The 23747-nt window shown below is 34.3% G+C and overlaps 1 protein-coding gene across 5 annotated transcripts in view; it reads right to left on the bottom strand.

Annotated features, from left to right (window-relative positions):
- Nucleotides 1-103: 103 nt before the first annotated feature.
- LOC138837139 (poly(A) RNA polymerase GLD2) overlaps nucleotides 104-23747 on the bottom strand; it is a 44964-nt gene continuing 21320 nt past the window's right edge. For 4 of the 5 annotated variants that reach the window (XM_070035932.1, XM_070035930.1, XM_070035931.1 and 1 more), the window contains exons 7-15: nucleotides 21747-21813; nucleotides 19970-20039; nucleotides 18549-18625; nucleotides 17615-17743; nucleotides 11578-11621; nucleotides 5846-5982; nucleotides 4105-4196; nucleotides 2963-3042; nucleotides 105-1350 (exon numbers count right to left, since the gene is read on the bottom strand). In XM_070035932.1, the coding sequence (XP_069892033.1) occupies nucleotides 1276-1350; nucleotides 2963-3042; nucleotides 4105-4196; nucleotides 5846-5982; nucleotides 11578-11621; nucleotides 17615-17743; nucleotides 18549-18625; nucleotides 19970-20039; nucleotides 21747-21813 (771 nt within the window). In that variant the 3' untranslated portion in view covers nucleotides 105-1275. Of the gene's footprint in view, nucleotides 1351-2962; nucleotides 3043-4104; nucleotides 4197-5845; nucleotides 5983-11577; nucleotides 11622-17614; nucleotides 17744-18548; nucleotides 18626-19969; nucleotides 20040-21746; nucleotides 21814-23747 lie in introns of all 5 variants that reach the window. The other variant, XM_070035934.1, reaches the window with a different exon arrangement.

The following is a 23747-nucleotide window of genomic DNA, read 5'->3' as shown; positions in this document are numbered from 1 at the left end:
TATATTCAATATATTTTGATAAAAGGTGAACAATATATAAACATTTTTCAAGACTCATATTTCTATGTACAAACTTTATTTGACATCATACAAAAATTGAAACTTAAAATGAAAATATGCACCTTTTGTAAGTCAAAGAAAAATTTTAGCTTAACTTTTGAATTGGTCTGCAAAAAAAAAAAATACATGAGGTACAAATTGTACTACAGTAGGTCTAAAAGAAGTTGTTAGCGGTTCTTTTGAAAAAGTTAAAACTGTTTTCAAGGTTAGTTTTTATATTTAAATTTACATGTAACAATTCACAAATATTTACAAAAATCAAAAACAACTTCAATAAACACTGTAGCTTTTTCAGCAGCCTCTACTTTGTGTAAAAAGATATACTAAATTCCAATACTGTAACTGTACACAGAAAAAAAATCTGATTCTACAAACAGGAAATGATCTTAACTTTGATGTTTCAGTTTCTGTTTCTTCTTGTCACAGGGGGGGAAAAGCAGGAAAACAGAAAAAGTGCACGCTGTACTATATTATCACAGAGCACAGGAGACTTCGTCTTTTCCAAATGTCTTGTCCTTAAAATAATCCAGTATCAAGTTACTAACTGCTGTGTCAGTGGTCACATTAAAAGTGGAAAATGTACTTATTGTTGTTTCAACATAAAATGTAAAGCAATCGGAAGAATCCATCAAAAGCATGGAAAAATACTGATGAAATGCTAGTACAGGCACACTTAAAGCCTCAGTCTGTCCAAGGAGTCAAATGAAGACTTAAGGTAACTGTCCAGTATTTCATGACTCCAGTGATTTCACTGAAATAAAAGATTTCATTTTACTTCAAGTAACTGAATAACTGACTTGAATCATCACTTTACTAAAACAACATAGACACAACAACCTATTGTAGGTCATACAGTAATAAGTATGTATAAATCAGAACCTTTTCAAAATGTCACACAACTTTTACAAATAATTGAAGTAATATCAAAACCTTTCATTTGTTCAGGTAATTTCCCAAAATATATTTTATCTAATTGTCTGAAAATTCATGTAATAATATTACTAGTTATCAATGTAAACATTTTCAAAAATACATTTTTAAATCAAAGAATTTTATTAGGAAACATCATAATAAAATATGCAATCTTTATGTATGTCCTTATAAAAATGAAACATGGAAACAAGAACAATTTAAAAAAAACATGATGGAGGTAAACAATATACATTATGAAGTAACTATTGTTCTTTATTTCTTGACGAATTTAATAGAGGTGAGTTATCTTTTCAGGATAGCAGCTCTTAAAGGTAGTATACTGTTCAAATCTCTTTTGTTTTTCAATTTCTGCCATGACTAGGAAAGAAAGAAAAAAATCATTCTTAAAGCATAAGCTATACAAAGAACAAAAGATTAAAATCTATAGCTGTATGTTTCCAATTCATTCATGAAAAAAATTGAGCATATGGGTAGTATCTACAGATGACAATACTTATTAAATAATTCATCTAAAATAAATTGTTAAATAATTTCATCTAAAATAGTAAAGTAATAAAAACAAAATCTTTAGATTTGAGAGTAAGGATTACTTCAATTATTTCATTAACTTTTTGTCTTAAGTTTTTCGGTCTTCCAGTGAACAGAAACTTACGGAAAAAAGAGAAAGAGAATGAAATTCTGGTCAAAAGCTAAAAATCTGGCACATTACTTTATAATTTATTCTCACCTTAGTTGTCCAGTTGATTGAAAGTATTACCTTCACAGCTTATCATTTATCACTAAGAAAAACAATTTTCTATTTTTGTTAACAAATTTTATTTTAGTTACTAAATTTGATCAAATATATTCTGGTAGATAAAATTGAGATGGCTATGGGCATTGTGGCTTACACCTGTAATCCTAGTTACTCAGGAGGCTGAGATCTGTGGATCACAGCTCAAAAGGCAGCCTGGGAAAGAAAAGTTCATGAGACCCTTATCTCCAAAATTAACCAGTAAAAAACCCTAAGTGGAGATATTGCTCAAGTGGTAGGTAGAGTGCCAGATTTAAGTGAAAAAAGACAAGTGAGAGTGAGAGGCCCTATGTTCAAGCACCAGTACAGGCACAAAATTAATTAAATAAAATTGGAGGCCTAATTTAAAAGGTAATTATTAAAATACAGTCTACTTTTTTTTTTTTTTTTTTTTTTGAGTCCAGTCGTGGGGCCTGAACTCTGGGCCTGGGCACTGTCCCTCAGCTCTTCAGCTCAAGGCTAGCACTCTACCACTTGAGCCACAGCACCACTTCTGGCTTTTTTCTTTTTGCTTATGTGGTGCTGAAGAATCGAACCCAGGGCCTCATGCATGCAAGGCAAGTGCTCTACCACTGAGCCACCTTCCCAGCCCCTACAGTCCACTTTTGTCCAAATAATAAAAAGCTATGCTTTTAAAAATGATCACAGTTCCTTCTTCTAGGAAGCATTACTTTCTAGGTTTCATAGAACAGAATGTACACTCTATATTGTACTCTATGGAATTCATCGAAGAAGCTCATCTGGCAAACCACTGATTAATAAATCCGTACTGTGGGCATATACTTTTTAAACTTTTCAAAACATAAAGAGAAAATGACACTCTTAATTCCCTCTTAACAGTGGGGTAAACAAAAAGAAAAAAAAGTTCATGGCTGAGACATTAGCTTCCTTCTGAGATTGTAATAAACTCCTGATATTTTAAGGAAAGAAATGAGTTCACTAGGTTTTACTCAATTATTCTGGAAGTTTAATAAACTATAAAAATATTTCCACAAAAGTGAAAGTCATATGAATGATTCCTCTGGAAGAAAAGTGAATCAAAACTCAAGAAGTAAATTCCCTATTCTGTTACATTAATGTCACCACAACTTAGAAATCAGAATTATTTAATCCTATTTTTTCATTTTTAAAGCATAGTTTGCTAATTTATGTTTCTAGAATTGACACAATGTTTACCTTTAAAAATTGATCCTTGATCATGTCAAATTTCTGCTTTTCATGCACAGCTCTGGCTGTATTTGTTCCATCAAAAGGTTCTGCAATGTTAGACAAACAAATCATTAAAAAGACACCTTTCTATCTTTTTTGCAGAGAGTCAAACCTAAGATCTTGTATATGTGGGGCAAACACAGAACTACTGAGCTACATCCCCAGCCACCAAATATTTGTAAATTAGGTTCAATTATATAAAACTGCCAACATGTAACCATTTTGAACTATAAATACAGCACTTGGTATTGATTAGCCTAACATCATTTCTAGACATGACCATAACTCATAACTATGAGGTGCCTAATAAGTTAGTTAGAACTCAAGTGAGAGGGATGACTAAAAATCAGAGTCATCAGCTACAGGTATTTTAAGTTTAAATCATGGAAGTAGGTAAGGTTTCTGAAGACTTATAGTAGGTCAAGGGCTTACTCTAAATGAATAAAAATAAATTAAATAAAAAGTTATCAGAAACGAGAGGTGTTTTCAGATGGTACAGTAGGATAATTTAAAACTTCATTTTTACTTAAAAGCTAATTTTGTGCATCTGCAAAAAGGATCTATACCCTTTGTAAGTAGAGGGTTAATATGGGAGAAAATGGAAGCCAGTTTCGAGTTAAGGTTTGAGTAGATGTTTTAGAAAAAAAGACACAGAAACGATAAATTTGGTAAGAAATCTGATAACAGAGAAAAACAAAATAGTAAACAGAGAAGACTGGTGGAAAACAAAGGAAATCTTTATGTATGTTTCCAAAGCTATCCTCCATAGCAGTATCCTCAATTCCCATTCAATAAATCCTAGTCTACAAACAGAAGAAAAGAAGAAAAACAAAAGGGAAAGAAGAGGAAAAGGGAGGGAAGGAGAGTGGAAAGGAAGGAGACAGGAGAGATTTAATGTTCAAATTCAAGTGTAGTATTTCTCACAACTAAATTTCAAATGTTAAAGATTTAACATTGTCATCACTTCAGAACATACATGTATTACTTTTAACTCAAATCCAAATTGAAATTAAATAATTCTCTCAGTACTAATGCTACAAACTGAAATTAAATAATACTCTCAGTACTAATGCTAACAAGTGGTAAACCGAGTAAGCATGGCAAACTACCTTCCACACAGATGTATTTATTTCTCCATTCAATACCATCAGGCCTTGGAATGGCTTTGGCTTCACGAACTGAAATCATTTGAGTATTCCAACTATAATAAAGGAGATTAAATTGTCTCAACAATTTCATTATTTCCCTTTAATTTTATCAGCCAGTAGAATAACCTATCCTGATTTTCTTATACAATATTGACATTTGCCTCAACCCTCAGCACCCTCTTTTTTTTCTCTTCAGCTTCTAACAACTGCTTACTTATTTACGCTTCTTATTTATTGTTATTTATTGTGTACCTCCCAAAGTAGAATAAAAGCTCCAAGACGTTAAGATATTTTTCTATTTCTTTCACTATTCAACTAGTTACTTAGTACATATCAGGTATTGAAGGTTTCCTGAAAAACTGTAGTACAGAAAAAAAATTAATGCAAGTAAAAACATAAAAATAGGGCATTTTTTAAAAACTGGCAGTAAAAGAATTTTGATAGCTGTTAAAAATGTAGAGGGCCAAAAACATAGCTCAAGTAGTAGAGTGTTGTCTAGCAGAGTAAGCCCTGGGTTTAGTTCTCTGTACTGAGGGAGAAAAAGGTTTGTAAAGATTTCTAATGAACTTAAAAGTATCCAATAACTTTTTTCTTTACTTGAAAGACAAAGAATTAAATGACTGATAAAAGATACTTCAGGCCGGGCTCCAGCGGCTCACACCTGTAATCCTAGCTACTCAGGAGGCTGAGAATTGAGGATCGAGGTTCAAAGCCAGCCTGGGCAGGAAAGTCCATGGGACTCTTATCTCCAATAAACCACTAGAAAACCAGAAGTGACGCTGTGGCTCAAGTGCTAGAGCGCTCGCCTTGAGCTGAAGAGTGCAGAGACAGTGCCCAAGCCCAGAGTTCAAGCCCCACGACCGACCAAAATAAAAAAGATACTTGAGTATATGGCATAAATGTCTCAGAATTTTTATATGATCACTTAAAATTTATTGATTTTTAGGCAGGTGTAGTGGTATATACCTGTAATTGCATCTACAGTAGAGACTGAGGAAGGACCGACTGAGGCTAAGAATTCAGGACTAGCCTATGTAATACAGCCCAAATCTCATCTCTTAAACTAAATATTAAGTTACTTCATTGACATGTCACTGCTAAAAATCTTAAAAGCCAGGCTTCAAGAACTATATATAGGAGTGGGAATTTATTTATTCTAGGTGACAGGTATGTGCCTGACTCCACACTGCTCTTGATCAAAAAAAAAAAAAAAGTAGAAAACCATGCTTTTAAGATGCCTTCCTATGATCTAATTCACAAGGACAAATATTTTCCTGTGTGATTTTGGAATGCAGTAACTGTGAGAATTTGTGTGATACTGAATAGGCGGGCACAACACTGCTTGAACACCTCTAGCCCAATTGCTCTGTACTAGTGTCTATAAATTTTAAGTTCCTAAAATACAGATGCTCCAAACTATGAAACATCCTTATGGAACTAAATATAGGGTTCAGAAAGGCCCTTCTGGAAAATAAGGCATAACATAAAATGGGAAAACAAATGCAATCAGTCAACAAAACCTGGCCTGGTATACTACAGTCATTTTTATTTGCTGGGACTATAAAATCTAGTAACTGTTAGTTTATTATCTTATAAACTAGACAATCTGGACATGTTTATAGCACAACAATACAGCCTTTGACCAAAGTTATCAAATTAACTTATATATAAACAAATAAACATAATTTAAAGCTTTACTTACTCAAACTCTATAGCATAATATTTAAGAAAGCCCAGTAAGAGGTCCCCAAGACTTGATTCATTCTTTGAGAGGTAAGGAGGAACATTACATGGAGCTTGATGTACAAGGTGCAGCTGAATAGCAGGACTAAAAGATTCCTGTTAAAAAGAGAAACAAGCTAAGCCATTTATAGCACATACTAAAAACTAAAAAAAATTTTAAGAAGAAATTTAACTTTCTTGAGCTGGAAATTTACAAATTTGATTGTCTTCCACTAGAAATTGCACCAATATTTAAAATAAGACAGAAGGTACCTGGAAAACTAAGATATTTTAATCCTTCACTTGGGAATATCATTTAATTATCTTTATGATAACTAAAGATTTCTAACTCATACAGTAACAGTACACGTATCATAATTCAACCTAGCAAAACATACACTCGTAAATATATTATCTTCATTATTTCCACAAGGACCAGATGTAGAAAAGAAAAAGACAGAAAGGAAGTGGCACTGTGGCTCAAGCGGTAGAGCACTCTCACCTTGAGCTGAAGAGCTCAGGGACAGTGCTCAAGCCCAGAGTTCAAGCCCCACGACCGACCAAAAAAGAAAAGAAAGGCATAAAGCAATAAACAGCTTTTTCTAACTGCTACTTAGCACTCCTCAAAGGCCAGAGTAGCTTCAGCATATGAATAGTATTCATTTTTAAATGTTTGCTTTATTCTGCCTTTGTACTTTGTATTTTAATGAAAACAGATAATCAACATGAATTGAACTTGAAAAGAAAAAGGCAGAGGGAAAAAATAGATAGTACACATACTAACAAGCAACATCCAGGAAATTTTTACCATATTATTTGTTAGGAAAATGAATGGGTTTTTTTTCTCTCTTTTTTTTTTTAATTTATTTTTTTGGTGGAGGCCTAGGGAGGGAGCTGTTTGGTCTGTTATGCCATTTGTTTTCATAGCTGACTTTTTTTCTTAGCACTAAGTTCTAGATGAAAAACACACTAAATAAAAAAAAGAACCTAAATGAATATAGATACCTTCAAGTAATAAATGTCCAAAACTGGAACATAGTCTAAATGCAATTTCCAAGGTACCATAAAAAATAACTATGTTAACCCACTGCCATCCAAGTAGAAATAGATTTTTAAAAACTAGTTAAAGCAGCAGAAATGTGAACTATAGCTAAGGTTCCTAATTCTATTCTTTAAAAAATTAACCTGGAAGCCAAGCGTGGGTGGCTCATGCCTGTAATCCTAACTACTCAGGAGGCTGAGATCTGAGGATCATGGTTCAAAGCTAGCCCAGGCAGGAAAATCTTATTTCCAATAAACCACCAGAAAACTGGAAGTGGCGCTGTGGCTCAAGTGGTGGAGCACTAGCCTTAGAGCTCAGAGACAGCACCCAGGCCCAGAGTTCAATATCCACGACCAATAACAACAACAACAAAAATTTAACCTGGAGTTCATAGTTCTTCATTATAAATAACTTCAAAAGAAAAAATAATAAAATTAATAACTGATAATACAATTCATTAATATATTACCTAAACAACTAAGTGGTAACACATAGAAATAGTATAATATAGCACTAAATGCTAGTCAAAACAAAGGAGCAAATAAAACATCCCTTGTATTCTCACCAGTAATTAATCAATGTTTATCAAGAAACATGATTACCTTTCTCTTAGAAAAAGAATTATATTCCAATTATAACTGAGAAAACTAGCAATCTTCAGCTTAGGACTTTGTTTTACATTTCTACTATCTGTAGTTATTACATCAGACTCAAACTGAAATTTTAATTAGCCTGAGGAAGGAGCGTCAATGTACCAGTAAGAATAAGGCAAGAGCCAGGCCCAAGTGGATCATGCACTGTAATCCTACCTACTTGGGAGCCTGAAATATAAGGATTGTGGTTCCAAGCCAGTCTGTACCTGGGTAGTAAGACTCTTACTTCCAATTAACCTCTGAAGAATTGAAAATGGAGCTGTGGCTAACATAGTAAAGTGCTAGCTTTAATGCAAAAAAGTTCAGAAACAGTGGCTAGGCGGAGTTCCCAATACCAGGACAACAACAGTAACAACAACAACAAAAACAGTAAAGGCAAAAGGATGGCCAGATTATCCCTAGGTATTAAATTGTACTTCTGACACTACTACTTAAATTTGCTAAACCAGCTAGGCATTAGTGACTCATGCCTGTATTGCAGTTCAAAGCCAACCCAAGCAGAAAACTGGAAGCTCTATCTCTAATTAACCAACAAAAAGTAGGTCTGAAGGCATGACTTGCAGGTATATTATAGTGCCAGCTGTGAGCATAAAGTCAAATGAGTTCGAGGCCCTGAATTTAAGCCCCAATATAGGCAAGCATGCGCGCACGGGCATGCACACGCACACACTACACACACGCTCGCACACGCGCACACACACACACGCACACACAGAGTCAAACTAGAATACTATTTTCTTGCAAAGAAAATAAGTATGCAGGTCAAACAAGAAGAAAGGCAGTATACACAAGTAATATGGGTCAATTAAAAACTTTTAAAGTAGGTTCCGTTTAATGATCTTGCTTTTTATTATTTTGATTTCTAACAACAAAAACTAAACATTCAACTTAAAAACTGATGTTCTTACATGAAACCTAAAATTGTTTGAATTCTAAAATTATTTTAATAACTTAAGATCAAAAAACATTCAGTTTGAATCTACTCTATTAAATTGGTGACTTTGAGCCAACAATGCCAGTGTTCCTTTGGCTCTACTGATCATTTTTCATGATTTTATACTGTCATACTAATGGAAAAGTGAAGGAAATATCCACACTTAAAAAGGAAACAATTTTGCCAAGCACTGGTGGCTCACACCTGTAATCCTAGCTATTCAGCAGGATGACATCTAAGAATCAAGGTTCAAAGCCAGCCAAGGCAGGAAAGTCTGTGAGACTTACTTCCAATTAACCACCAGAAAACCAAAAGTGGCACTGTAGCTCAAAGTGGTAGAGCACTAGCTTTGAGCAAAAGAGCTCAAGGACAACACCCAGGCTCAGAATTCAAGCCCTATGACCAACCAAAATAAACGAAACAAAACAACTTGTGCAGGCCTGTAATCTTAGCTATTCAAGAGGCTGAGATCTGAAGATTGCAGTTCAAAGCAAGGAAGTCCATGACTCTCATCAACCACCAAAAAAGCAAGAGAGTTATGACCCAAGTGGAAGAGCCTAACCTTGAGCAAAAAGGAAAAAAAAACAGTGAGAGAGAGAGAGAGAGAGAGAGAGAGCGCGTGCGAGCGCGAGCGTGCGCTCAGTAATAGCACCTAGATCATGGGGTTCATGGTCCAGGACCAGCATATAAAAAAACAAAAACAAGAAACAAGCTTCTCAACTATGGCAACTATGTTTAAAATATATGCTACTATAAATAAAATAAGCAAATACAACTTAAGCTAATACATTCAAAGACACATTAAAGAGCAATACAAAAACAAAAACCAACAGCCTTAAAACTATAAACTAAGTCAATGAAAAACCAATTCAAATGATAACATCTTTTCCTTGAAAATACATTTCACTTTTTGCACTAACAATATATACTGATGTTTGTAACTGTTGTCTTTGTAAATTTTTTAGTTAGGTTCTCCATTATAAAGCCCAGGTTGGCCTCAAACTCAGTATTTTCCTGCCACTACCTTCCCAAGAACTGGAATAAAGGTATATCTGGCTTGATTTTTTTCAAGCAAAAGTAGGGCTATTCTTTACTACAGGTATTAGTAAGAACTAATGGTAGCTGGGCACCACTGGTGGCTCACACCTGTAATCCTAGCTACTCAGGAGACTGAGATCTGAGGATCGAGGTTCAAAGCCAGCCCGGGCAGGAAAGACTGTGAGACTCCTATCTCCAATAAACCACCAGAAACCCGGAAGTGGTACTGTAGCTCAATTGGTATAGTGCTAGCCTTGAGCTGAAGAGCTGAGGGATAGCACCCAGACCCAGAGTTCAAGCCCCACAACCAAAACAAAAAACAAAACAAAACAACTAATGGTGAGTTTCTCATCAAAATCATACCTCTCTTCCCAAGCACAGTACTGAACTTGTATTTCCCTTCTGTCTTGCATTAATTCCTCACAGCACAGGGTTTCAAGTAAGATTTCAATAGAAGCATTCTGCCCTCAAACTCCCAACACTTCTCTCTCCAGTCTCCCAACTGCTGGGATCAACATTTATCTAAGAGTGTCTTAACTCAAAGACTTTTCTGCTTAGGCTGACTCTGAAGCACAATCCTCATATCTCAGCCTTCTGAGAATTTAGAATTACAGGCAAGAGCCACTGGCACCCAGATAAAAGTGTCTTTTCACTATTAGGGCCTTTGTAATCTGAACCACATATTGTTGTTCTTTTTACATTAAAATCTGGATATTATAAAGTTGGAATGAAATGAAATACTATAAACATAATCATTATCTTAGATCAGTATGAGCTAAAGAATATAGAAAGCAGAAATTATTTAAGAATAAAGCCAAAAAATTAAGTTTTTATTTCTATAGTTGCTAACATTTTCATTTTTCACAATGTATAAAAGCATGAAGTCTGGTCGCTAACTATATTATAAACTTGTTTTAATAGTTTAATTCTAAAAAGAAGACTGGATTTTAAAAAGTTCTTGTCATAGTTTATCCCAGCTGATAATCCACCAAAAACTGAGGAACCTCCATTACTATCATAAAACTACTGCCTCTATTACAAATGAACCTTTATTATATATGTTCCATGTGTGCATTATAACTAATGTTCAAAAATAAAGAACAGCTCTTCTCAAATATCAGTGACTAAACCCTACCCTATCTAATTCATGTTACAAATCAAATATATTTTGTGTGACATAGTAAGTTCTCTGAAAACTGATCATATATGCTATAAAGCACATTCTCCTTTGTGCCATTTGCTGTGCTTACAAAACAGCTCCTCTTATATAGATAAAATACATAGACACATATGTGTGTATAAAACTAAAATGTACATGATTTCAGTCATTCCAAACAAGCAGCTTAAATATTATTTTCAAAGAAAATCAGGAACAAAGAGGAAAACCGAAATACCAGCAATATAAAACAAAGAAACAGAATTCTGAAGAAAGTATGCAAGAAAACTAAGGAAGAAATAAAAGAATACATTATGAATAAGTATATTATATGTTTCTCTAAATTCAAATTTTGAGTTATATACTAAATTTTCCCAGTAGCCATACTTCAGTTTTTAGTATTTCCAGTTTCAGCAGGAATAATATTATGCAGATAAGAATAACATACTAATATTATCTCTTTAGTATATTATTTAGCAAGATAAGACAGGTTATCCAATTATTCAAATTTTTAGTTTCATTCCCTATTTTTCAAAGGATAAACTAGACCAAAAAAATCTGAGTTACTAAACAATTGCTTATTTTAAAATAGTATGGAAAGGCTAGAATAAATAGGTCTTGCCCTCATAAGTATATTTAACCCCTATTAGTAATGATCATGCATGTCATGCAAAAAAAAATTCCACATTAACGTAAATGACTAGCTTCTCTGCCATTAACTAAAGTACCCATTAAAAAAAAAAAATTGCATAAAACATTTAAATGTTCTGGTGGCAAATGCCTGTCTGTACAGAAAAGGTTATCATGTACTAGCCTTACATACATTTATATAACATATAATAATTCACACTTGACATAATATGTATTATAATTTATAAGAAACACTTACTGGGTAAATTTTTTGTAGGGATGGAAGGATGGGTTCAGGTAGGGCTATAAAAAGAAAAAGTTTAAAGCTTCTGTGATTCACATGATTCAATTAATAATGCAATAATTTGTCACCTATATCCTAGGAATGAGAATACTGGGTTTATGCTACAATTCAAGAGTTGCCATATAATATGACCCCTAAAATTTTAAATTAAAATACTGGCCCAAATTAGACATACACACAAAATAAAGGACTGCTCTACAGATATTGGAAGGTCCTAAGATGGCTGTAGTTACCAAAAATGTAACTTTAAGAGTTCAATGATACAACATCATGTAAGAATATCTATCATAACTGTCCTTTCATTATTTAATTTGTACTAACAATACTAAAATTGATAATTCCAAAAATCTGACTTACTGAAAAAATAAAAAACTAAAATAAAAAAATCTTCAACCACCAGCATACATCAGTTGTACAAAGGAAATTTTATTGTCACATACATAAATGTATCTCAATTATTCTCCTTTATACACTGTTTCTAAAGTCTCAGCAGAAATTAGAAATTTCTAACAGGAAATTTGTACAGCTCTACTAGAATGTAAGTGAAATCACATACAAAGTAATCATTATCTCAGGGCTGTATTTCTATTTTGTCATTCTTCACCATCCAGTAGTTTAAACAAATCCAATCTCACTAAATTCACTAACAGTAATTTTGCATCACTATAACGTAATACAAAAGGTAGTATCTGATATTTATAACATAAGAAATAACTATAAAATGCAATGTCAGGAGTATGGTAAAATTTAAGTAATATACTTTCAAAGTATCTTAAATACTAGAAATCAAATACACTATCAAAATAAACTTGATATTTAAGAATTAAGAATATACTACAAGCAACTAAACTTAGTAACAAGTTTTTACTTAGCAAAAACGTCTAAAAAACAACCTCTAGAATACACTTGTTAACATATAATCAACCATTATGACCAGCTCATAAGAATTACAGCTCTAAAAGTATACATTTCTACCATTTACAGGGTCTAGTTCCAAAGTTCCTTAAATGGCTGCCAGAGACAGCCTGGACCCAACCCCACTTACAGACTTTTGGAGGAGTCAGTAATAGGGCCAAAACTCAAGACATAGATGCTCAGGCCTTTTGCTAAAAGCTAGTACACTACCACTTGAGCTACAGCTCAACTTCTGTTTTTTTGGTAGTTAACTAAAGCTAAGAGTCTCATTGACTTTCCTGCCTGAGTTGATTTCAAATCATGATCCTAAGATCTCAGCCTCCTGAGAGCTAAATTTGTTTACAAGTGTGAGCCACTCCTGGCTGATAGCTGGTACTCTTTAGAGTAGATAGAAATGGTTGATAGTATCATTAATCTCAACCACTTCAGCAAATAAAATGTTTAACAAAATCAAAACCAAATTTTAAAATATATTACACTGGCAAAACAGTTCATTCTTTAAATCACCTTAAGTAACTATTATTAAAATATATTTTACAGATGTCAATCAAAAGTTTTAATGTAACCAGCAAAGACATGTATGTAGATGTTCATGTTAAATGCTTTAATCAAACCAAATTTAGTAAATCTAATTTTGACATCATTACTAAAATTAATAGACAGTGGCCAGTGATGATATTGCTATTATTATATGCTATTACTTAGTTTATATATATAAGAAATTCAATTTGGGGGCTGGGAAGGTGGCTCAGTGGTAGAGCGCTTGCCTTGCATGCATGAGGCCCTGGTTTCAATTCCTCAGCACCACATAAGCAAAAAGGAAAAAAGCCGGAAGTGGCGCTATGACTCAGGTGGTAGAGCACTAGCTTTGAGCTGAAGAGCTGAGGGACAGTTCCCAGGCCCAGAATTCAGGCCCCACAACTGGACCCCCCCAAAAAAAAGAAAAAGAAAAAAAATTCAATTTTTAATGAAAGTCAACTGAAATATACAAGAAGTCACTGTAAAAAAAAAAAATCAAAACTAGCCAGGCGACATTGACTCATGTCTGCAATCCTAGCTAATCAAGGAGACTCAGATTTGAGGATCAGTGTGAAGCAAGGAAAGTGTGAGCAGAAAAATCCACGAAACTTATAAAAGAGCTGGACTGAAATTATGGAAGTTCCTCTGAACAAAAAAGCCAAAGAAAAGCAAGATTTATCTTAGTACATTCATAAGTCTATCTTCAAAGTTTTTCCATTATTTTAAGTTTTGCTAATATATTAAAAATAAACCTGGTGGCTCACACCTATAATCCTAGCTACTCAGAAGGTTAAGATCTGAGGGTAGGAAGGTCAATGAGACTCTCATTTCTCATTAACTGCCAAAAAGCTAAAAGTGAAGCTGTGGTTCAAATAGAAGAGTGCTAGCCTTGAGCAAAAAAGCTCAAAAATGGCATCCAAGCCCAGAGTTCAAGTGCCAGGACAGGCACACACAGGCATGCACACACATGCATACATGCACACACAATAATTACAGTACTCACTGTACATGCATACCCAAAAAATAATTATAGTACCCACTGTCCAAACATGTGAAATTAATAAAACTGAACTTGCCACTTAAATGTTTGGCTAGAAGATACATTTTGAAACCCTTGCAAAGAAAACAAAATTCACACCAACAATGTTGTGAAAATATGGGTGATTATCAATTTTTTTCTTTATACTTGAGTATTTTCAAAATTTCTATGATGTGTACAAATAATTTATTTAAATGTGAATTAAAATATTTCTAAATTATTAACTTTATTAATTTTAAATAAATATCACCAAATTAAGTTCAAACGTATTTGTTCAAAAATACAAAACTAAACACATAAGAACCCTTACTAATGTTTCCACTTTTTAAAAACGCTGAGATTGAGTGAGTAACTAAGAAATAATTGTTTAAATACTTAATTGCTTATGCTAGGCAAGGGCTTTGAAAACAGAAAATCTGTGACAATCATCTTTACCCTTTGGGAAGCTTTTCTTCTGTTCTCAACTATTCTATCCTACTATTCAAAAAAGTGACTCACCAAAGTAATCCCAAAATGGCATCATCCTCCCATTCACTATCCAAAGAACTATAGTTTCCCACAGCTTCCAACCGATTCTTAGCCACATACCAAGAAAAATGTGCCTTTTCTTTTTTCCAATAACAGCACAGAAACACTACTGTAAAGGCACCAAATCCTTTTAATATACAAACCCTTACTTTCCTACTGTCTTTAAAAAAATTGCTCAAGCTGTTATCTTTCAGTATATTAACATTAAAAAGCACCAAGTGTAATAAAAGGAGGCTTTTAAAAAAATTACTGCACCATAATAATTATTTTCTCAGAGTTAGATGATAAACTGGTAGGGATATTTAGTAAGCAGACTCAATTCATACAACAGTGTCTAAAGAACACATGTTGGCTGGACGCAGGTGGCTCATGATGTAATCTTAGCTACTCAGGAGGCTGAGATCTGAGGATGGTTCAAAGCCAGGTATGGGCTGCCAGGTAGAAAAGTCCATGAGACTCTTATCTCCAATAAACCACAAGAAAACTAGAAGTGGTGCTGTGGCTCTAGTGGTAGAGTGCTCTACTTTAGCTGAAGAGCTCAGGGATAACGCACAGGCCCAGAGTTCAAGCCCCACAACCAACCAAAAAAATAAAGAAGGAATACATGCTTACTGGTAATCAGTTCTAACAGTTCTTAACAATTCTGTTTTAACAGTTTAGTTTGTTTTGAGATGAACCCAACTCAGGACTATGTGCTGGCTAAGTAAGCTCTTCTACTATTTGAAGCATACTCTAATCATTTTGATTATTTTAGTTTATTTTTCCGACAAGGTGTCCTCCTTTCTGCCTAGACTCAGATCGCAATCCTCTTACCTAAACTCCCCAGTAGATGGGTTTGTATGTATTCACCACCATTCCCAATTTGCTTTAAAAACAGGGTCTTACTAACTTTTCAGTTAACCTCAAATTATGATCCTCCTGTCACTGATTCCCAAGTAGCTGGAATTTCGTTTTCTTTTGTTTTGAGACAGGATCTCAGTATGTAGGCCTTGTGTGGCCACAAAATAGTGTAAATAGTGCTGGAAAAAGTGTGGAATAGTGCTGTCACACCTAAGGATTCTTATGTTTTGGCAATGGTTATTAAAATGTTACTTTTTACACATAAAGTATATAAGCTTTCGATTTTGTTCACTGCTGAACTCCCAGGTCATGGAGTAATACCAGGTATTTATTTAGTGGTAAATATTCTTAGAAGGAACATATGAGTATTACGCATACTCTCCATTTGCATAATAACCTTCAAAAACTAAGATTCTAAACTAAACCTTCAAACATTCAAAATGTTAGTCATCAAACATCTCAGAGCCCTGGTTTAATTACTATAAACCCTCAGTTTTCTCTTTACCATCTCTCAGCACCCCGCTGAGTAGAATATGTATGATATCTTACTTCTTGTATTACATACATAAAATATTACTATTTATGAAAGTAAAGGTTCCAATGAGATCTGTCTTCTGTATTTGTAGGAATTTTTAAAAACTATAAAAATTCATATTTGTAAGCATAGCTACTTAGGAAGCTGACATCTGGAGGATAAAATTTTAAGGCCAGCCTGAAACAAAGGTTCACTAGATTTCATCTCCAAAATCACCAGCAGAAAGGAAGACTGGAGGTGTGGCCCAAGTAAAGATTACTGACCTCACAGTTCAAACATCAATGTTGCTAAAAAAAAAAAAAGAAAAAGAAAAAAGAAAAAAAAAAACCTCACATATTATATCTTACGAAATGGCACAAATACTAAGTGTTTATTTACTGCTGTTTGCATAATCATAGAACAAAAATATGGCTTTCACTAGATGGCTAACTAGATTGAACTAAACTCTGGAGGCCAATTCAGACTTTGAAAGTTCGAATGTTCTATCAGGGGAGCACAGTTACTTGAATACCCCTGAGTAAAGAATAGTTCTCAGACAGGCGCTGGTGGCTCACACCTGTAATCCTAGCTACTCAGGAGGCTGAGATCTGCGAATCGTCATTCAAAGCCAGTCTGGGTGAAAAGACCATGAGACTCTTTATCTCCAATAAACCACCAAAAAAAAAAAAAAAAAAAAAAAACGGAAGTTGGCACTGTGGCTCAAGTGGTAGAGCGCTAGCCTTGAGCTGAAGAGCTGAGGGACATAGCCCAAGCCCAGAGTTCAAGCCCCATGACTGACAAAAAAAAAAAAAAAAAAGAGTAGTTCTCTATTGGGGAAGGAATGTCTACTCTGACCAAGTAGGCAGCTTTAGGAGGAATACACATGAAACAATACTAGAGGAAGGGAACCCCCACCTACCCAGCAAGATCAGCTGGCCCAGGGAGTCAGTGGGTATGAAAGGTATTTCAACCAGTTTGCCCCACACCCTGGAGGACAATTTGACAAAAACAGTTCTATAAAGATAACATCTAGTTGGGAAGTGTGGCTAATGGGGATTATAAACTTCCTCAGCCAACAAAATCATTTAATTTCGGCCCCAAATAAAAACAAGAATGAATAGTGCTTGAAGTTATTTTTATAGTTCTTCAAAAGATGCATGTTTCAAAGTAATTGATACACACATGATAGTGAAAGCTCTTTTGAATACAAACACAGAACAACTTTGAAAAATAAATACATACTGAAACTTCCTTATAATGCTTTCCAGGCAATAACATTTCTTAAATATTAGTTCAAGACAATAAAATGGGAAACATAATTATTTTTTTTTCGGTCATGGGGCCTGAACTCTGGGCCTGGGCACTGTCCCTCAGCTTTTCAACTCAAGGCTAGTGCTCTACCACTTGAGCTACAGCACCACTTCGGGATTTTTCTGCTTATGTGGTACTGAGGAATCAAACCCAGGGCCTCATGCATGCGAGCGAGGCAAGCACTCTACTACTGAGCCACCACCCCAGCCCTCGGAAACATAATTTTTAAGACCTTAAAAAGGACTTTAAATAAGAAGGAAAGACACTATAATGAAGTTTAGCTGAATTTGAGTTTTAAAAACTAGAAAAACTAAAATAATACTTACTTTGTAAATAATGTAAAACCATCAACACGAGACTATAGCTGTTTAAAGTACCACGACTGGCATCATTAATATCATGGTGACTTGCCCATTTCTTAATTACCAGCACTAACGGACGAACTCGATTTTCAACTACAAGTAAAATTAATAAGTCAGTAGACATAGAGTTTTCTTTGAAAATTCACAAAATTTCCTAATATCCTAAAAGAAATATTTGTAGTAACACAGTATTCACCATCAATAAACTTCTAAATGTGGTGTACCTCTAGTCTGCCTTAGTTATCTTTTTAAAATACCAATTATTCAACTGTATTGATTGCCAGGTATGGATGGTTCATGGGTAATTCATAATCTTTGCTACTCATAAGGCTGAGATCTGAAAATTGCAGTTCAAAGCCATCCCAGACAGGAAAGCTTTTGAGACTCCCTTCTCCAACTATCCACTAAAAAACCCAAAATGAAGCTGAATTCAGGTAGTAGCCCCAGCCTTACTTAAAGGTAAGGAATAACACCCAGGCTAAGAGTTCAAGCCCAAATGCTGGCACATACAGATACAAAAAATAGCATCTGATTTACCTTTAATTCTGAAAGTACTCAATTTTATTGCAACAACGTATTTTGCAAAAAATAAGATATATTATACATCAACTCAACTAAGGAGGCATTGCTATTTACTATAAAGAGATCCAACACAGGGCCTTAGGCAAGTACTTTATCATGGAACAACATTCCTAGCCCTTAAACATTTTAAAAGCAAGCTACAGTTCAGCCTATCATATCCTGTGATGAGGGGGAAGCATAAACCGTACTCTTTACCTGACTATGTAACTATAACTTCTTTGTATATCACTTTTACAATAACAATAAAAAAATTTCTTTTTTAGAAAAAGAAAAAAACGGAAGCTGCTGGTTATTTAGAAATGAGCCATAAACTTACGGTATGCATAAGCCCGGAGAAGGAATGTGTTTCTTATTCCAACAATGTTGTTTACATTCAAGTCAAATTCCATACAACTATTCAAAAACAAAAAACAAAAAATATAAACGTTAGTTCATGCCCAAATAACCTTCCCCATTCAGTAAATAAACTGAAGTCAATTCAATCAATGGTGTAAAACAGCATGTGGCCTAAAGATACAAATCTTTATCAGATACAAATCATATCAGTATGATATTTAATGTGATTTAATGTGTATTAAAAATGCAAACTAGGATTATTATGAAGAGAGCCATAATCTACTCCTCCTGAGTAGCCAGTATTACAGGCTTGAGCCTCTGGAGCCTGGCTTATAATTAATATTTCTAAAATAAGAATAAAAATCCACATAAAATGTAGTGAAAAAAATAAAGGAATGAAGGCTCTGCACATTGTATTTATAAATAAAGAAGCTGATAAAGCCTGGAGCTGATGGCTCAGCCAGTAATCCTAGCTATTCAGGAGGCTGAGATCTGAGGATCACCGTTCAAAGCCAGCTCAAAGCCAGCCCAAAGCCAGCCGGGGCAGGAAAAGCTGGGCAGGAAAGTCATGAAACTCTTATCTCCAATAAACAACCAGAAAATGGGAAGTGGCGCTGTGGCTCAAATGCTAGAGCACTAGCCTTGAGCTGAGGGACAGCACTCAGGCCCAGAGTTCAAGCCCATGACAAAAAAAAAAAAGTTGATAAATGTCACAAGTAGCTACTGATATCTAGGAAGAGTTCTAACTCAAACACAAAACCAAAGGTAAAACATCTTTAAAAACAGATAGCAGGCAACTCACAAGTTATAAAACAGGGTAATAATGATGGAATCTACAAAGAAAGATTACTTTGTAAGTCAGTTCCATTCATACCCAATATTTTAAGATCAACTTTCTCCAGAATTAGTCTTTTCCATGAAAAGACTGCCTAAAATAAAAACAAAATTCCAGGTTACATGTGGTGGTAAACATCTGTAATGTTAGCACTTGGAATTTAAAGCAGGAGGATTGTAAACTGAAGAACAGCATAGGCTACTACATACAAAGCAACACCCTGTCTCAAAAATAATTAGTCAGGGAACTGGTGGTTCACACCTGTAATCCAAGCTAGTCAGGAGACTGAAATCTGAGGATCTTCTCTCCAGCCATGAAAGTCAATTATTAGCCACCAAAAAAAGCCAGAAGTGGAGCTGTGGCTCAAGTGATAGAATGCTAGCTTTGAGCAAAAAAGCTCAAGGACAGCACTCAGGCCCTGAGTTCAAGCCCCAAGACCAGTACCAAAAAAAAAAAAAGGTACTTCAATTCCTTTCTAAAGCCTGACGAAGATAAGTTTTTGTGGTACTATACACATTTCTCACCCATATTAGATGAAAAACTAAAAATTATCTAAAGTAATTTACCTGACTTTATCCCTGAACTTCACAATTGGCACTTTTGCTCTTATTAGTTGAGGTCTCTCAATATAGCCACCTGAATGATAAAAAGATACTGTGAACATCTACCAATGTTCCTCAAATTCACAATGTTCTAATCAACATTTCAAATATTATTTTACAAAGCAAAAAAATCAACGTTGTCTATGAGAAAGACAGTAAAGAAATAAAGACTTTATCAAATCTGTTTAAGAGTGAAAACTAAGTCACTTAGAAAGCTTTATATGAAGGTTATTTTTAGCAATATGGTCTAATATCAAATAGTACCTATAAAGAAGTTTATTAGGATACTACAAGAGTGAAAAACAGCTAACAGCACAAGATAAATTCAAGTATAGCAAACATTAACAAATTATAGCCAAAAAAAATGACAGTTACAAAAAATTTTAAATGTGGAAATGCTTGCAGTATGTTAAGGTAACAACATATTCAATTAAGCATGATCTCTAAGAGAGAGAAAATATATGTACTTATTTTTTCCATAAAACATTTTGTGGAAGCTTAAAATAATGATGAGATAATATATACAGATAAGAGTGGTAGTGTATTCTTTAATCCCAGCTACTCAAAAGGTCAAGATAGGAAGGGGGGAGATCTAAGTTCAAGGCCATCCTGGGCAAAAAGTTACCAAAATCCCAATTCAAATAATAAACTGGGTATGGCAGTATGTGCCTGTCATGCCAGCTACAACGAGAGATGTAAGTAAGAGAACTGTGGAAGAGATCCTATCCAAAAATATTACTAAAAACAAAAAGGGTTGGGGGACCTGGATCAAGTAGTAGAGTGCATGCCTAGTAAATACAAAGTCCTAGGTCAAATCTTAATACCATCAAAGACCTAAATAAAATTTTTTAATGATTTTGTATTACAATAAAGTGGTCCAAGTTTACTCTCTATTGGAGTACTACCTTCAGGCTTTGTATTCATAACTTTTTAAATCAGTAAAGATGGATGTTACTGCAAAAGAAATGAAATCTCTTGCTGACAAGAAAATCTATAAGATCTTGTTTTATCACTCAGCTATTCAGACATCATGTATTAGATCTATTTATTCATGCTTTAATTTTCCCACTGATCATATCACTTTTTGAGAAACAGAACCAGTTTCCATATCTTTAAATCCTTTAATGCATAAAGTTGAATATTTTGCAAGTAGACTCAACAAAAATTTCTTGAATAAAGTTTCCACCTTTTAATCAAAAGTCATAGGAAGCAGGTGGTAGTATCTCACATCTATAATCCTACTCAGGAAGCTGAGATCTGGGTATGGAAGCTTGCAGCCAGCTGAGGTAGACAAATGGAAAGACTCATTCAATTAACCAGTAAAAAGCTGGTCATGAGTAAGTATGGCTAAAGTGGTACAGTGCTAGCCTTGAGAGGAAAAATTTAAGCAAAAGCTTGAGACCCTGTGTTCAAGCTTCAGTATGGAACCAAAAGCAAACAAATAAACAAAAGTGCAGCAGTGCATGGCAGTAATCCCAGGAGTCTGAGGAGGCTGAGGCAAGAGGATTCTCAAGGCCAGCCCGGGATATACAACTACTTCTAGGCCAGTACGAGATAGTGCCATAGCCATATACTCTTTAGAAATAATTAATTAGCTAATTAAATGAAAGGAATTTAACTGGAAGAAAAAGGTCTACATTTTATCTAACTCAAGCAGAAGATAAAGAAGAGTTACCAGAAAACAAAGTAAAATACATTTTAAGTAAATACTTGTATCAGATAAAAAATGAACTTGACTTACAAAGTCTAGTACAGAAGTGCTTATGGACTAAGGTAAGTATATGTCGTGCTTCAGTCTTCTGATTTACCTGGAAAAAAAAAAACACTGGGAAATTTAAAAATAATGCATTTCATTATTTTTCTTGCAAAATATTCCACTTTCTGCATTAAAGGATTTAAAGATATGTAAACTGGTTCTTTTTCTCAAAAAGCTATAAGATCAGTGGGAAAATTAAAGCATGAATAAATAGCTCTAATACATGGTGTCTGAATAGCTAAAAGCGTGATAAAACAAGATCTCATAGATTTTGTTAGCAAGATATTTCATCTCTTTTGCTGAACTGTTTGATCTTCCAAATGTAACTCAACCAAAAATAAAACATACAAGGCAAACTTTTCTTGAGTTGTTTTTCAAAATACATTCACTATAGAAAAAGCCAACTGTAGTACTCTTTCACATCTACCCTTCTAAATTCATTCCTAATTTTAAACTTATAGCACAATTTTTAAACAAATTCTGATGAATTCTGACAAATTCTTTGAGTCATAACTCCAATTCTAAAAAACATTAAGGTGATCTTTTTTTCCTTATGAAGATGTTTGATTTTAGAATTTTATAGTTGATAAATGTCTCTACATTTTACATGGATAAAAAACCTGATAGTTTTATCTTGTGGGTAAATGTTATTATTTAACACACATTAAAGTTGTAAGTTATAAAGATAACTTCTGGAAAATGAGGGGGGAAAAAAGGAAAGAAATTCTGAAACAGCCATGCCATTTTCTCCTTCAAAATAAATGTACAAAAATTCATCTTAGAAGGTAAACAAGGGGCTGGGAAGGTGGCTCAGTGGTAGAGCGCTTGCTTTGCATGCATGAGGCCCTGGGTTCAATTCCTCAGCACCACATAAGCAAAACAAGAAAAAAAGCCAGAAGTGGCGCTGTGGCTCAAGTGGTAGAGTGCTAGCCTTGAGCTGAGGGACAGCGCCCAGGCCCAGAGTTCAGGCCCCACAACCGGTCCCAAAAAAAAAAAAAAAAAAGGTAAACAAATCCAGCAGTGGTACTCACTAGATACTATGTTGAAAATGAGCTACACAACTTGTGGATAGAAATGGAAGGAAAAAATTGAGAGAGAGCAAAGCAAGGGGTGAAACTGTCCAAAAAGAAATGCACTATTTGCCTGACTTATGTAACTGTAACCCTTTGTACATTACCTTTATAGTAACAATAAAAACTTAAATTTTTTTATATCTCCAACAAAACTTACTTAGCAGTTTTAACTTTCTTAACATGTTTAATTTCCTCCTCTAAATTCTGAACACTGACAGAGGATAGATTCTTATCTATGATGCCTCTATTTGGTATTAACTATAACAACACGACTCACACATGTGATTAAGACTGGAGGACTATGCTTCTGAGTACACGCTAATAATATAATTGCCTAAGAAAATTTTACTTAAAAACTCTTGCAAAAGCTGAGCACTAATGGCTCATGCCTCTAATTCCAAGCTCTGACAATCATAATTCAAAGCCGGCCCAGGCAGGAAAATTCATGAGACTCCAATTAATCACCAGAAAAGATGGAAATACAATTGTGGCTCAAGTGATAAGAGTACTACACCTTGAGCAAAAAGTCTAAGGGAGAGCATTCTGGCCATGAGTTCAAGCTTCCATACCAGCACAAAAATAAGAATAAAAAAGTATCACTGTGAATTCAAATATATTAAGGTAATATATTAAGGTAATACTGACACAGGCTCTTCTTGATGCATCCAAAGCAATGACACTTCTAAATAAAGACAGAGCACATTAATAACACATATTAAAGCTAGCTCACTTTTAACAATTAGAATTAATGCTAAATTTTATATTATGTGCAACATGCACGTCTTAAATGAAAAAGATATAATCCCTGATTTTTCTGAAATTATGATAGACATCAAAGAACAAAAAAAGTAATTAAAATAAAACGTTTTCTAAATGCCTTAGCTATAAAATTCCTTAGCCAATGTGACATGAA

This window comes from Dipodomys merriami, unplaced genomic scaffold, assembly GCF_024711535.1.
Source record: "Dipodomys merriami isolate MVZ:Mamm:240054 unplaced genomic scaffold, mDipMer1.0.p SCAF_263, whole genome shotgun sequence".
Classification (NCBI taxonomy): Eukaryota; Metazoa; Chordata; class Mammalia; order Rodentia; family Heteromyidae; genus Dipodomys; species Dipodomys merriami.
The sequence above is the reverse complement of the archived record's forward strand: the minus strand, read 5'-3'. Positions and strand labels throughout refer to the sequence as shown.